The sequence below is a fragment of the Alnus glutinosa genome, chromosome 2, assembly GCF_958979055.1.
Source record: "Alnus glutinosa chromosome 2, dhAlnGlut1.1, whole genome shotgun sequence".
NCBI classification, from domain to species: domain Eukaryota; kingdom Viridiplantae; phylum Streptophyta; class Magnoliopsida; order Fagales; family Betulaceae; genus Alnus; species Alnus glutinosa.
This window is the reverse complement of record NC_084887.1, coordinates 2,907,913-2,923,569: the sequence shown is the minus strand read 5'-3', so window position 1 is coordinate 2,923,569 and position 15,657 is coordinate 2,907,913. Positions and strand designations below refer to the sequence as shown.

At 37.8% G+C, this 15,657-nt stretch overlaps 2 protein-coding genes across 2 annotated transcripts; one reads left to right on the top strand and one right to left on the bottom strand.

Annotated features, from left to right (window-relative positions):
• Positions 1–1,576: 1,576 nt before the first annotated feature.
• LOC133859942 (putative pentatricopeptide repeat-containing protein At1g10330) lies at positions 1,577–3,535 on the top strand. Its single transcript, XM_062295532.1, has one exon. The coding sequence runs from the start codon at positions 1,933–1,935 to the stop codon at positions 3,349–3,351; it is 1,419 nt and encodes a 472-aa protein (XP_062151516.1). The 5' UTR covers positions 1,577–1,932; the 3' UTR covers positions 3,352–3,535.
• Positions 3,536–7,637: 4,102 nt separating this feature from the next.
• LOC133859323 (zinc finger BED domain-containing protein RICESLEEPER 1-like) lies at positions 7,638–12,160 on the bottom strand. Its single transcript, XM_062294695.1, has 3 exons — positions 11,968–12,160; positions 9,566–10,401; positions 7,638–8,024 (listed from the first exon to the last, which is right to left on the bottom strand). The coding sequence occupies exons 1-3, from the start codon at positions 12,158–12,160 to the stop codon at positions 7,638–7,640; spliced, it is 1,416 nt and encodes a 471-aa protein (XP_062150679.1).
• Positions 12,161–15,657: the final 3,497 nt, after the last annotated feature.

The following is a 15,657-nucleotide window of genomic DNA, read 5'->3' as shown; positions in this document are numbered from 1 at the left end:
CTCTGCGAGTGATGGCCATGTGGTGGTCGGAGGAAGCAACGAAGAGAAGAAGCCGAGAAAGCAAGAAGATGAAGACAGAATGAGAGATGGAAGAAATGACCAGAGCTGAGGCCGAAAGGAGATATTTATAACAAGGTCGACAGCCTCTGGAAGACGAGGGGACGTGACCGTTTGACTGATGGCGGCAGGCGTCCGATAGTGTCAGCGCTGTAATCGAAAAGGTATATTCCAGTCATTGAATAATTGCCTATTTTAGGGGCATCTAGCTTAAAAGCTGGATACAATTAACCAGTGCGAAGGTACTCCAACGGCCACTTGATTCAGGCAGCCAGGATTCATCCTTGGTTAAGGTGGCGTAAATGCCCGCTTTAAAGGAAGGTAAGTAACGGACGCGCTGCTTCATCATCCTGAAGAGGAATGGGTATAGTGCCGAAAAATAATTGAAGACTAAATTCTTGGGATCCAAGCGTCGAAGAAAGATCAGTGTTAGGCTTGACCTCTAGATCTTCCGGAGAGCACCGGTGGAATTCCCATCTCCTTAAGAGAAAGGAGAGAGAATTCGGGGGGTAATTGTTAGGGAAATTTCCCAAAAAGAAAATAAAAAACATTTTCATTGACCCCGGAAGAGCGCAAAGTTCAACGGCCACAACAGGGTAAATCCGGACAAAGGAAGAAGAGGAACGGAGCATTAAATGAGAACTTTAATGAGGGGATCACCTCATTAAAGTCTTTGATCTTGCTAGTCAAAGACAACCGCTGCCATATGGGAAAGTACGAACTGTGGCCTGAGATGACCATCTGAAACCGCCGAAGGGAATTAATTGAGAAAAGATAAACATCTCAGGATAATAAATAGCAGTGCGGATAAAGAAAAAGGAAGAAAAGGAAACAGCTAAGAGGTGATCAAGACAGAAAAATAGAATAGAGGAAAAACTCCTTAACTCTCTAATCTTAACAAACTTCTCTCGTTCTCCTCCTTATTAAGCTCATACTAATTTGATCGTCGGAGGGGGCTCGGCCGGAAACCCCGCCGATCCTTTTGTCTTGCAGGACGTAGAGGAGGTTACTTCAAGGTTTCCCACTTCCATCTATTCGGAGTCTGAAGACCAACTAGGAGTTGACACGTCTCACATCCAAATTTTTGCATCAACAAAATTCATGATCATCTGTGAGGGCACAGGAAAATCTAAAACTTTTTGTTTATAAATGATGCAGTTTTGATAAGTCATCCAAGATGGCCGGCTATCATTTTTCATTTATTTCCTGTTTCTTTGCTTATACTTCAATACCTCCATACAAGAAGATCATGGATAGCCATAAACATACTCAAATGCTACGTAATACACACATGCAGCCATTCGATTAAGGAAGGAGATCCAAACGTAATTCAGCTGCCAAAACACATTCCTAATAACAATAGTAAAAAGAAAACCCTCCCCATTAATCAAAACTATATATAAAAAAATTCCCAAAAACCGACTTCAACAAACGAAATTCCACCAAGAAAACACAAACCAATTAATCAAAACCACCAAATAACTCAACCCCATTACTCAAAATCCCTCACAAAATCAAAAGCAAAAAAATGTAGTAGCTAGCGCAAAACTCACAGTGTCGTCCCTTTGAATCTGGATTTTCTTGAAGACGGAGTCAGCCATGGAACGGACTTGAAAGCGAGAAAAAGCGGAGGTCCGTGAGAGAGAGAAGGCTGTGCGCTTGGGGAAGAGTATCGAAGCCGATGATGTGAAAATGGAAGCCAACATTCTTCACTCCCATTACACCGTAGGGATCATAATATAGCTGGTTCTAGCAAAATCAACACGGCGCCGTTTCATTCGTTTCACCTTCAAAACGCGGTCGTTGTAGCTAACTTGGGATTGACAAGATTAGACCCGGTGTCATTGGAAACCACCGACCCTTGACGTGGATGTTATGCCACACTCGCCGGAATTCCTACTCCAACTCCTCCAACGCTTTCCCAGACTTCCAAACCAAATCAAACAAATCCATTCACTGTTAATCTCCGAAGGACACCTTCTCTATAGCCCAAACGCTGCCTATACAAGTTTGAAATGGATGAGCACCCTCCTCTACAACGCTTTGACAAGAGCGTATCTCGGTCTTGGACAAGCCCACAAGACGCTTGTACTCTTCACCCACATGCTTGCCCACCAAGCCCCTCCAAACAGCCACACCTTCCCTTCGATCATCAAAGCCGCAGCCTCTTCTTCGGCGTCTTTGGGGAAACCCATTCACACCCAAGTCATTAAACGTGGTGTCCTACATGACCCGTTTGTTCAAACGTCGTTTGTGGGGTTGTACGCGCAACTTGGTGAAATATTCGATGCACGTAAGGTGTTTGAGGAAATGTCGCAACCTTGTGTTGTTGCGTGCAATGCGATGCTTGATGCATTTGGCAAGAATGGGGATATGGGTTCTGCTCTTTTCCTTTTTGAACGCATGCCTGAGAGAGATGTGGTTTCTTGGACGAGTGTTATTAATGGGTTTGGGAAGAATGGGTGTTTTAGTGAGGCGGTTAAGTTTTTTGAGAAGATGATGGCGCATGAGGATGTGATGGGGTGCTTTGTAAAGCCTAATGAAGCTACATACGTTAGTGTGCTCTCTTCGTGTGCTAATTTAGATGGGGGAGGAGCTCTTTGTCGTGGAAAGCAAATTCATGGATATGCTATTAGGAATGAGATTGAATTTACTGTTTTTACGCGGACTGCATTGATAGATCTTTATGGTAAGACAGGTTGTTTGAGAAGTGCACTAAATGTTTTCAACCAAATGGTGTTTAAGGAGGTTTGCACTTGGAATGCCATGATAACTTCACTGGCTGCCAATGGGAGAGAGGCGGAGGTTTTGGATATGTTTGAGAAGATGAAGGTGGAAGGGCAGCGTCCTAATGAGGTCACATTTGTTGCTGTTCTAACGGCCTGTGCTCGCGGCAAGCTTGTGGAGTTGGGTTTGAAATTGTTTCAATCAATGCTGCATGAGTTTGGGATTGCACCCTTAATGGAACACTATGGATGCGTAGTTGATCTATTGGGGAGAGCAGGGCTACTTAAGGAAGCAACTGATTTTATAAGAAGTATGCCTTTTGAGCCTGATAGTTCTGTGTTGGGGGCTCTTTTTGGTGCTTGTAAGATTCATGGAGCCATTGAGCTTGGAAATGTCGTGGGAGAAAGGCTGCTTGAATTGCAGCCCCGGCATTGTGGGCGATATGTGGTGTTATCGAACATCAATGCTGGGATGGAGAGATGGGATCATGCCGCTGATCTAAGGAAAGCAATGGTGGTGGCTGGAATTCAGAAAATTCCAGCCTATAGTTTGGTTGACTTCATGTAAAAAGTTCGTAGTGTATTGAGGGTTACTCGTAGTGTCTTCATACTAATTAACTTGTAATCAGTTAATAATTTCAAGGGGTGTGCTTAAGTGATAAGGGCATTGGTCTTTGTAGTACTCTCATAAGGTTTAAGGTTCAAATCTCTTTACATATAAGCGTTTGCGCATACACACACGTACAAATAGATATATGAACGAATTAACGAGTCGAGCAGAGCTTATATGAGCTATGTTCACAAATATTAATTGAGTGGAGCCGAGTTTATACGAATATGTCTTGTTTAATAATTTACCGTAATTGTGTATTCTAGGACGACTCATATAATAAATGAACCGAGATCGAGTAGCAAGCTCGAATGGATTCTCAAATGGACTACAGCTCTATAAGAAGGCATAGGGGTATGCTCAACCCTTGCAATTGGGTTTGGAATTAATTTTATATCTCTGGTTCATATATAATTTGGATCCTCAATGATACCCGACTCAAACTCTTCTCATTGTATGATTAAATAAAAATATGACTTATCACTTTAATTAGTTAATGACTGACTTTTCAACTATATACAATTAATCATTTCATAAATTATAGAATGCCGCGTCAGTTCATAAGAAAATCATAATAATATTTATAGTATCCAAATTTTTTCCTTCCGCATCGTATGCAAGACACTCACTATGAACAAGTCACTATTAGTAAGTGGAAAGTCACAAATTGAAATTGTAGGTTGGTTTATTTAATTTTTTATTTTTTTATTTTTTTATTTTTTTTTTATTTTTTTTTTTTTATGAAAAATTGTATGTCGTTTTAACAGGAACAAGACTGAGAGGCCGGCCACCTCATGTAAAATAAAGACTTATTATAACGTGGTTTGATCCCCCAAATTCTGGCAGCATGTTGTCACTCACGGTCCCGATAAAATAATACCACGGGGGAATTTCATTTCACATACATGGTCAACAGCAATAGTCCACAGAATTATGTCCTTGCTTTCACTTGTCCCAAGAATCATATTTTAGTCCAGAAAGGCATCACATAATATAAGAGGAATATTAGAAATTCTAACACTTTTTTTAAAATTTAGTTTCAACTTTATGTGTTACAATTTAATGAGATTTATTATTTTAGAAAATGTATTACAATCTCATAGAATTGTGACACATCATGTTGAAACCAAATTCTAGAAAAAAGTGTAGGGATGTCAAGTATTTGTCTAATATAAAGCAAAAAGAAAAAAAGAAAAAAGAAAATTATTAAATTGCTCATTATAGGTGGAGGTCAAAATATATAATTTTGTGACTTTAAAAGTGATTAGGGCTGCAAATGAACCGAGCCGAGCCGAGTTCGAGCTTTTTTGGACCTGCTCGAATTTTTTTTAGCCTGTTCGAACTCGGCTCGTGAGCTTGAAAAATTCTGAAAATTCTGTTCGAGGCTCGGCTCATTAAGGGTTTTTGAAGTTTGAACTCGGCTCGAACTCGTTACATATTTCTGAAATGAACGAACTCGAGCCGAGCTCGAGCTCGAGCTCGGTTTTTTTTGGGCACTTTCAAGCCATTATAACAAGATTTAACATTCAATTTCAAAGCAATTTAAAAGATGTAAATTTAAACCGAAACATTGAAAGTTAAAGCATTGATTCTTGTCATTCATAATGTTAACAAGCTTTCAAACTTACAACTTAATATTTAAACACAATTTACAACTTACAACTTAAAACTTACAAATTACAAATTTCAACAACTTCCAAATAACCAATTACATTAATTTACATATTACAACTTACAAAATACAAATTAAAAATTACAAACAACAAATTAAAACTTACAAGTTACAACTCACTTCATAAAGCCAACATTCAACAACAAATTCCAGATTACACATTCTCAAGAGTTCCAGCATTTAAAAAAAAAAAAAAAAAACAATATACAAGAATTCTCAAGAATTCCAAGTATTTCAATTTTTCAACACATCCAAGTATTCCATCAATGATCTATCCAAACTTCAAGCTAACAAGATTCTCAAGAATTTCAAATTTCCCAAACATCCAAATATACAAACATAGAAAACAACATGAACTGCAAATCTAAGTTATTTATGTTCTAACAATACACTAGCAAGTCTAGCATTCATAAAACAAGTCCAATTGCATATCCTTGTGGATGGATAGTCCCCATCTCAAGAATTCCAACAAAAACTAGTCAATAGTTAACCTGCCAAGGCTGCCAGCTTACAAAGCTTCAAGCTAACAATAGAACATCTTAACATACACAAAATAACATAAACTAGTAAACTACACAGTCTACATTACACAACACAAGCATTCAAAAAATTTAAGTCCAATTGTCAAGCTTACAAAATAAACAAGTTTAAATACATGGCACTATTGCAGTGCAGCAAATCCCCCAGGAGGCAGGGATTAACTTCTTCACCTGTTTATTACACATTTACAAGAGAAAATGAAAAAATTAGTAAGAAATTAATAATCATAATCAGAAAAAGTAAGCATGTAAACAGAACATAATCAATGTATAACCAGTGTATAAATGAGTCTAAAATGACCATTAAACAAAACAGAATCAACTTACTATGGGCCTACAAAATACTAACAAAATTTTTTCCCAAATACAACATTTCTAGAATAGTTCCAGTCTACTTCCATACCAAGTATCTGCTTAAAATAACCAAACAAAAAAGTAGATAAGTTATTTTTTTCAAGGCAAAGTATAGAATAGCAAAATAAATAAACAAAATATATTAGAATTTGATCTCATTAACTATAACAAAAAAAATACTCCACAATCCAGCACTAAGGCAACTCAATTTCTACCAAAGAAGGTTCATCCAACTACAAAAAAAAAAACAAAGAACATTGGTTACTATTTATTTAAGGGAAAAGCTACAATTCATTTAACAACACACCTACAAATTATAATACTCACATTAGAAGATTTACTAAGTCCATGTAGTGCTCGAACCCAATCGGCTCCACACAGCAGAATCTCAACAGTTTTAGTAGATAAAGATGCACGATAGGGATCAATGACCCTTCCACCAGCACTAAATGTTGATTCCGAACTCACTGTAGTGATAGGAATTGCAAGGATGTCCCGTGCCATCTTAGATAAAATGCGGTACTTAAGTTGATTAGATCTCCACCACTCCAAAGCATCAAACTTCAAATCAGCACCCTCATCACAGATATAAACATCTTCTTCCAAATATATTTCCAAATCCGACTTCACAAGTTGAAAGGTATCAACACTTCTTACAAAAGAGTTAAACATAGCCATTCCACTTTTAGTGCTCCTTTGAACACCACCAAATGAACCATCACTCGAAGATGAAGCAGAATTAGAATTACTTCGATGCCCACGGTTTGGGGCAGCAGTTGAGTTGTGGGCATCAACATACTCACCATACAACTCATTCAAAACACTACATACCTTTTCAACATTTCTAGTGGCTTCAGGCTCTTCATAAATTTTAGGGAAACAAAATTGTATACGTTTCAACTTAAACCTTGGATCCAAAACAGCACCAACATCCATGAGCAGATTGCATTCCCCCCAACACTTTTCAAATTTCAAATACATTTTTTCTACCATTGTTCTTACATAACGTTACCGGTTGCGGTTTTTACCAACCGCCGGTTATTCGGTTATTTTAAACCGGTTATTAACCGAATAACCGGTTTTCTTTTGTTATTGCAAATTTTAATTTTTTTTAATAAAAAATCAATATTTGGCTACTTTCCAAGCAACTCAAATTTTCAATTTGGCAATTTCCATAACAAATTAACAACATAACATGAATGCAACGATAGATGAATAAAAAAATAAAATTACAAATCCAAGTATCCTGCACCTACAGTGCCAAATGCCAATAGCCCAATATGCCATCCTCAATTCCTCACAACACAAGTCACAAATCACAAGAAAAAAAAAAATAATTACAAATCTAACTAGACACTTAGACAATAGACATACTGCAGCAATGTTGTTCCTCCCCTTGTACAAGTCACAAATCAGTGAATTACAATAAAATAAAATAACAAAACATTAAAAATTCAAAAAATACTAATAATAGTATAATCTATATAATAAATAATCTATATATATATATATATATAAAAGTATAATTATATGTTACCCGGTTATTAACCGGTTTTTCAAAGAGCAATAACCGGTAACCGCAACCGGGTACCCGGTTACCTGGTTATCCGGTTACGGTTATTTTTGGTTTTCTGGTTTTTCGGTTTTTCTGGTTAACGGTTATTGCCAGTTATGGCCGGTTACCGGTTATTCACGGTTATTAACTGCACCGCTTGTACACCCCTATCTCTTATTCTCCAAACCTCAGGAAGAAATAAATTAGAAGTTGGATAATTACTCCTTGATACTATCTTTGTCACCTCATTAAAAACCTCTAAAACATGACAAACATTTTCAACTTTAACCCAATCATCAACACTTGGCACCCAACGAAAACTTTGATCCCTATCTTCATACCTTGGGAACACCTCCCTAAACTCTAATGCAGCAGACAACATCATATAAGTGCTATTCCACCTAGTAGGAACATCTAAAATCAGTTTCTTATAGGACAATTTTAACTGCTTTGCAATTTTAGCAAATTGCTTCAACCTACCCTCCAATGCAACTATATACTTTATACCATCCTTAACACAATCCACAATATGTCCAATTTGACTAATACTTTATACCATGCAACTATATAATTTATACCATCCTTAACACAATCCACAATATGTCCAATTTGACTAATACCATCTTGCACCAACAGATTAGCGATATGAGCACAGCAAAGTACATGAAAGAGTTGTCCCTTAATAGATAATGTATTTTTCAAAGCAAAATCATCTTTTAAAATTCGAATGGTCACATCTGAAAAATTGAAATGACTTCTAAAAGTAAAGTGTGTGCATAAGTGTCAACAAAAATTAAGGCACAGCGGAAAGTAAATGACACAAGGATTTTTGTTGACGAAGTGGAAACTCGGTCAAGAGAAAAACTACTTCGGGGTAGCCAAACCCAGGAATTCCACTATTCAGAAGACAAAGCTAGATACAAGATAGTAACACTCACATGTACCGATGCAGTGGTCGTACCTTGATCTCTGACGTGTAACCCAACACTAACGCTTCCCAACCAGGTTCACCTACCTGAAGGGGTCTTCAATGGAACTCCTTACCTTAGAGCCGACCTCTAAGATAGACTTCGATTTATAGCGCAGCACACTTGAAAAACGGCTCTAGAGGAAATAACACGTCTCTAAGCTCTAATGGAATTCACACCGAATTCTTACAGCTCTAAGTGCCCAAGGACCCCTATTTATAGTCTGGGGGTCAGAATGGGCGTCAGGCAAAATAAGCCTGTGAGCCGTCCGGACGGTGGACCATGACCGTCCGGACGGACAACTGTGCGACAGGATTTTCGGAAAATTCCCCGGAGAAATCTTTCCTGTATAAGGTCGATCGTCCGGACGGACGCACGTCCGCTGCAAGTAATTTCCATAACAGGCTTCTCGCGTCTGGACCAAGGGGCAGGAGCGTCCGGACGGCTAAATTTCAACACGCAATTTCCATATCTGATGCGTGTGCGTCCGGACCATAAGGGGAGACGTCCGGATGGTTGAAGTCGAATTGTCAGTTACCATATACGATGCACCAGCGTCCGGACCACAGCTTTCAGATGTCCGGACGGTTTATTTTGAACTACGATTCTTGCCTTACGGAGATACGCGTCCGGACGGTATACCACATCGTCCGGACGGTTGATTGATCTTCCCTTTCTTGGAACTTGGAAAGAATCAGTGAACCGTTCGAGAACTGATAGGCATCCGGACGTGCTGCTGAAACGTCTGGACGGAGCAAGCTGGCACAGAAACTTCTCGATACAGTGAAGTGTCCGGATGGAAGAAGCACGTCGTCTGGACGGATGATGCTGGACTGTCTGGCATTCGGACGGGATGACACATCGTCCGGACGAATGGAGCAGTAGACAGATGGGCGTCCGGACGGGATGACACATCGTTCGGACGGCTGACAGGGAACTTTGAAATTCTTCTGACTTCACTCTGAACAGTGGAATCCCTGTTTACAGCATCCTTACATATAAGTGATTTTGTCCAAACATAGAATGAGGCAAAAATACTAACAACATCATTGTTTCTTGCATTGTCTATTGTTATTGTAAACACCTTATTCTCAATTCCCCACTCAATGAAACTCTTTTGAAGCGCATCAGCAATTACAATACCACTATAAGGGGATGGGACATTAAAAAAGTTCAAAACACGTTTTTGTAAATGCCACCAAGAATCAACAAAATGACATGTAACTACCATATAAGATACTCTCTGACCTGAGGTCCACATGTCAGTAGTTATGTTTACTTTGTTAACATTTTTCAACAAAATTTTCAGCTTCTTTTTCTCTATTTCATAGGTAGACATACAATCACTTTTAGCAGTTGTACGAGATATCTTTTGCCAATAAAGAGTGTTAGCCCTCATAAACTTGTTAAACAAAACATGTTCCACTACCATAAAAGGATACTCATGGTAAAGTATCATATGAGACGCAAGCTCTCGTACCTTCTCATGATCATAAGTAAAACATGATCCAGAGCCCACACTGCCACAATCAGAGTCAAATGTAATCACCTTTTGCGTTTTGCTAGCAGCTATGTGTGGAATACAGCTATTCAAGTGTCTGTGAAACTGAGTTGTGGCACCCATAGCAGGAATGCCAATGGCGGATTTACAATGAATGCACTGAGCTTTCTTCACACCAGAATGCAGTACTTCCTTAAAGTCCTTCCAAATTGGAGAGGACTTCTTCCTCGACTTCCTTTCATAAGCATGCTTTTGAGAATCATCACCCTTCGGAACCTCCTCAGCCGCATAAGCATTTTCCCCACTGGGGATAGGCTGGACAGCATCTCCATCAGGTGATTCAAGACTTAGGTTCACATCAAGTGAACCTTCGTCTACATTGACTATCAACTCATCCATGGACAGAGAGTGGTAGCTGACTACATTACAATAATAAACACAGACTACAGTTACACAAAGATATACAGAGCATTAAATAAAACAGAATGAATAATAAATCAAACCTAAAAATTTAAATAGCATCATATTCATACTACAAATTAAAACCTAAATGATAATCATGAAACATCAAAATGTATCATTTTTGCCAAATTTCTCAGAACCAAAACAGAGACAAAGAGCTGAAAAAAATCATAGTATATTATACAGAGCATTAAATAAAACAAAATGAATAATAAATCAAACCTAAAAATTGATATAGCATCATCTTCATACTACAAATTAAAACCTAAATGATAAACATGAAACATCAGAATGTATCATTTTTCTAGAATTTCTTAGAACCCAAACAGAAATAGAGAGCTGAAAAAAATTATAGTATATTATACAGAGCATTAAATAAAACCGAATGAATAATAAATCAAACCTAAATTGTCATAAAACCCTAAAATCAATTTATCATCTAACATCAAACAACTGAAACAAATCAATTAATCAAACAAGGAAAAAGCTCTCTGTTTTCTGAAAAATGGATAAATGAGAAAAAATGATTTTTTTTTTTTTTCCTTTCTCGGTTATCTTAGACCCAAGACTTAGGGCAAGAGATATGGGGAGAAAGAGTGAGAGAAGATGAACAAAATCAGAAGATAGGCTAAGAGGATGAAAGAGAAAAAGAGATTCACCAAAAAAATCGGAAGGTCTTTGAGATTTTTGAAAAAAGCACTCAAATCTTAGAGTTCTTTCTACAAGAGAGGAACCGAACTGACTAAACAAAGAACAAAGAGTAAATAACCAAAAAAAAAAAAAAATTATACAACCCATAAGCCGATGAAGCTGAAGCGTGCAAATCGTGGTGTGGGTTGTCGTCCTCATGCTCAAGATTTGATTGAAAATCGTAGATGTGAAGCCTCGAGATCTACTAGTACAAAGAGAGGATGAGAGAGGCTGAGAGAGGGGTTGAGAGATTTTGGAGGAAAAGCTGGTGGTGGTGAGGGTTAGAGACGTTTGTGAGAGAGATGAGATCAAATCTCATTCAGTGCAGCAGGTGGGTGGTTGAGAGCATTTACTCTCCTTGAGTCTGTCGAGGTAAGAAACGAAGAGTCAAGAAGAAACGAAGAGTGTGAGCGGCAGAAATGACAGAAATGAGAGAAAAGAAACCCTAAACCTAAAACAACATATCTCTCCCTCCATCTCTTTTTGGCCGTTAATGATGAAGATCCAACGGCCTAAACAAAGGAAACAAAATTGATAAAAAAAAAAAAAAAAGCAAAAAAGAAAAAGGAAGAGGCTGCTTGCCTAATTGGCAATTCCCAAAATTCAAACGGAATCAAACCTAACCAGTAATTAGGTTTTAAAAAAAATTGTTATATTTTAATATTTATATATATATATATATATTATGAACGAGCCTATCGAGTTTCTAAAAGCTTTGTTCACGATCATACCCCGAGTTGAGTCGAGCTTTGTCGAGTCGAGTCCGAGTATGCTCACGAGTAGCTCTACTCGCTTGCAGCCCTAAAAGTGATAAATAACTTCATATGTTATGCCTGAAAGGTATGCAAGCACCATCAACTCAACACTACACAACTGAGCATTAGCTATAACTCTTGCATTAGTCTTCCCTGGTTGAGAAAAACTCACCCTCAAGTTCATTTCGTCACTGTCATCACCGGTAAAGCAAGGAGTCAAGTGCTTCATGCTGAACACATTGGAGGTCTTTAAGTGATTTGGAAGACACATCCTATACGCATTGTCGTTGATATTCTATAGGATCTCACAAAGTCCAATCTTCATTTCTCTCAAAATATAATACTCTTCAACAGGGAGGCGATCATAGGTGAGAACAACCTAAATTAGATCACCAATTTCAAAAGTCACCATGTGTCTGTGGTTGTTAGATTGCGTTTTATATTTGGTGTTGCTCTCTTCTATTGTTTGCTTTACCTGATCATGAACTCGATCTTGAGAGATATTTTGTCATCTCATCAGCTTTGATGCTCAATTGAACAATATGGGGAATGGGCCCAAGATCAAGTACCCTCGACGGGTTTCGCTCGTACATAGCTCAAAAGGGCTCAACTTAGTAGATCTATTATGAGACCAATTATAGGAAAACTCTGCTTGTGCTAGAGTTGGATCTCTCTGCTTTGGCATATTTCCTGCTAAGCTCCTTATGAGATTTTTCAAGTTTTGATTCAACACCTCGGTTTGACGATTAGTTTGGGGGTGTTATGGACCATTGAAACTAAGCTTGGTCCCCATCTTTTCCCACAGAGTCTTCCAAAAGCGGCACATGAACTTTTTATCACGATCCGAGGTAATAGATCTCAAAACCCCATGCATACGAACAATTTCCCAAATATAGGGGAGAAATCCGGGCATGGGCATAGGGAAAGGTAGTCGAGAGGGGGGATTTAAAATTCCCTTACCCCCGGTAGAAATCCCTTGGATACCTTGGTTGCCTACCTTCAACCATTCATCAAGAGAATCTACATTACATTGGCAAAGCTTTCTTAAAACTAGGAGGATCAGGATTCAGTATTTCGTATTAACAAAATTATTTCACTATTTCAAATTGAGGTTAATGAAGATTCGAAGAAGGAAGATGACAGTCACGATACAAAATTGCGTTATGTTGACAAATAAATGACATAACGACTCGTTTAAATAATCAAGCTTGACAAAAACCTAGGTTACTTTGTTAAATTAGGAACAAATAATCCTAACATTTTTTTTATAAACAATATTTAGATCATTAGAAAATAGAAAATAGAACTCGTTTGAATGCATCAGTTGATAGTATTTGCTTTTTACAGCAATATGAACTAGCATTTTGTGGTCATGATGAATCTAAAAAAATAGAATAATAAGGAATTTTTTTTTGAATTATTACGATTTCTTACGAAACATTATAAAGAAACTGACAAAATAATCTTGTTAAAACTCGTTTAGTTTGTGGGGGCGTGTTAAAGTTGATGATATTGTACCTTCACCACCAATTGGAAATACAAGTTGCACCTACCGCGCGCTCCTCACATTGAAAGCCAAACCCATGCAATCCTCAATAGTCACCCACATCCCATATGTAGAATACTGAGCCATAAATCATAAGATTTGCTTAAATCAAATTGCAATTTTATGTACATTCTTCCATCTATATATATACTGTGATGTGTTCTAATTAATAATTCAAGAGGATGTGGATGAAGCTGTGAGTGAGAGTGGTCGAGTTCATGTCACGATGGCATTGATCAGTACTATTGAGCATAGAGAACTCATGGAACGTGGGTAGTAGCATAAATATGGCATTAGTTCCCAAAAGAGATTGTACATCCAGATCTATGTCGTTCTATATCAGGGAAGAAAAACGAGAGAGAGAGAGAGAGAGAGAAAGTGCATTCGCTTTCTTTTAATTATTATTATTATTATTTTTAATTTATAGCTTTCCATTCTCTCATCAAATTGTTACTTGTCCAATCAGTAACACGTGATCAACTGAAAAAGGAAAATAGTAACAACTTAAATACGCTTGCATGATTACCATCTCTCAATATCAAAGAAATTAAGTTATGGAACCGATGATGGCAAAGTGGCAGAACACAAGCATGTGTATGTCAGAATGTGAAAGGGACTACCCAAGACACCATTTCCTAATTGGAACAAATTAATGGCCGGCAATGCAATGGCAGAACAACCACAGTCCTGCATATAGTTTCAACACCTTAGAGTAGATATACCATTATCTTCCAATCTATTCCATGGCCAACCCGAATTCTCTCCATTTATATGAAAGAATCTAGCGTAAAAATGCTGTACAAAGTGAAAGAATTGGTGGAAGAACTGGTTAGGTTACTTTACCAAAGCTAGATTGAAGCTGTTATTTATAGTGTTCAAGGTACACTTGTTTAGGAAAATTAGTACACTGCTTTATATCAACAGAAACATGTGAAATGAAACAAAGAAAGAAAAATGTGTCTTGCTGAGTTTGAGGAGCTGTGAGTCAACCGTGAAACAAGGAGGTGTATAATGTAGTAGGATTCCAGGAGGAAATCTGGCTGCAAGTCTGTTGTGCTGCTGGCTTAGGATCGGGTACCTGCTGACTCCAAGGAAGATTAAGCTTGGATTGATTATTTGCTGGCTTAGAATCATGTGCCGGTTGATGCTGAAGTCTAGGGAGATGATTTATCTTCTAACAGCCCCTGCAAACTGATGGGAGGAACTGCCATCAATTTGTCTTTTGGTTCACAACCTTTTTTTTTTTTTTTTTTTTTTTTTTTTTTTTTTTCTGATTGGCTCTGGTCTTTAAATTATGCCTCAAAAGCCAAAAGTAGGACCAACTATGGGAAGAAAAGAGCCATTAAAGGGCTAAAAGAAAGACATGGGCATTTTAAGTTTTTAACTGTATCACAAGGCCAAAGATTGGGCCAATTATGGGCCAAAAGAATTAAAATAGGCTTGGGTTTTTGAACAGTACCACAATGCTAGAAACAGAAAAGAAAGGCTTGGGCATTTTAACGGTACCACAAGGCCAAGGATTGGGCCAACTATGGGCCAAAAGAAATTAAAATAGACTTGGGTCTTTGAACAATACCACAAAGCCATAAATAGACAAGAGCCAACAAATGACTTAAAATGAGCTTGGGTTTTTAAACAATACCACAGGCTAAAAATTGGCCAACAATGGGTTGAAAAGATACCTTATCATTTTTTTTTTATTTTTTATTTTTAAACTAGACATAAGTATTACAACTAAAAACAGCACACTTACAAAAAAGAAAGATGAAAACACACAAAATAAACAAACACAGGAAACAAAAGATAAGTGAAAAGAGAAGTGCAAGCCAATAGGTAAAGGCTTCTCGAGTCTTCCTCCTGACAAGGGTAACCATGCTATGATGGACCAGACAACCAAGAGTCCATATCTTATTTCTTTAAACTTTATCATGTGCCTGACAAAGAAACAGGGTGAGGAGAATAAAGTGACTGAAGTTGTCGAGACTGTAGCAAATTAAATGGGGTTAGTCTGCCAGAGAAAGCAGATGAGGCTATGGCTGAAAAGAGAGAGGAGCAAAAGGAATAAAAGACATAATAGAAGATGAGAAAGTTGAGGTTGTTTTTGGACGAAGACATAGAGATAAAGGAAGACAATGAAAGAAAAGAAGAAATAGAGGAACCGAAAACAGAGGCAATGGAAGAAGATGCTAGTCCAAATGAAAAAGAGGTGATTGAAAAAGGAT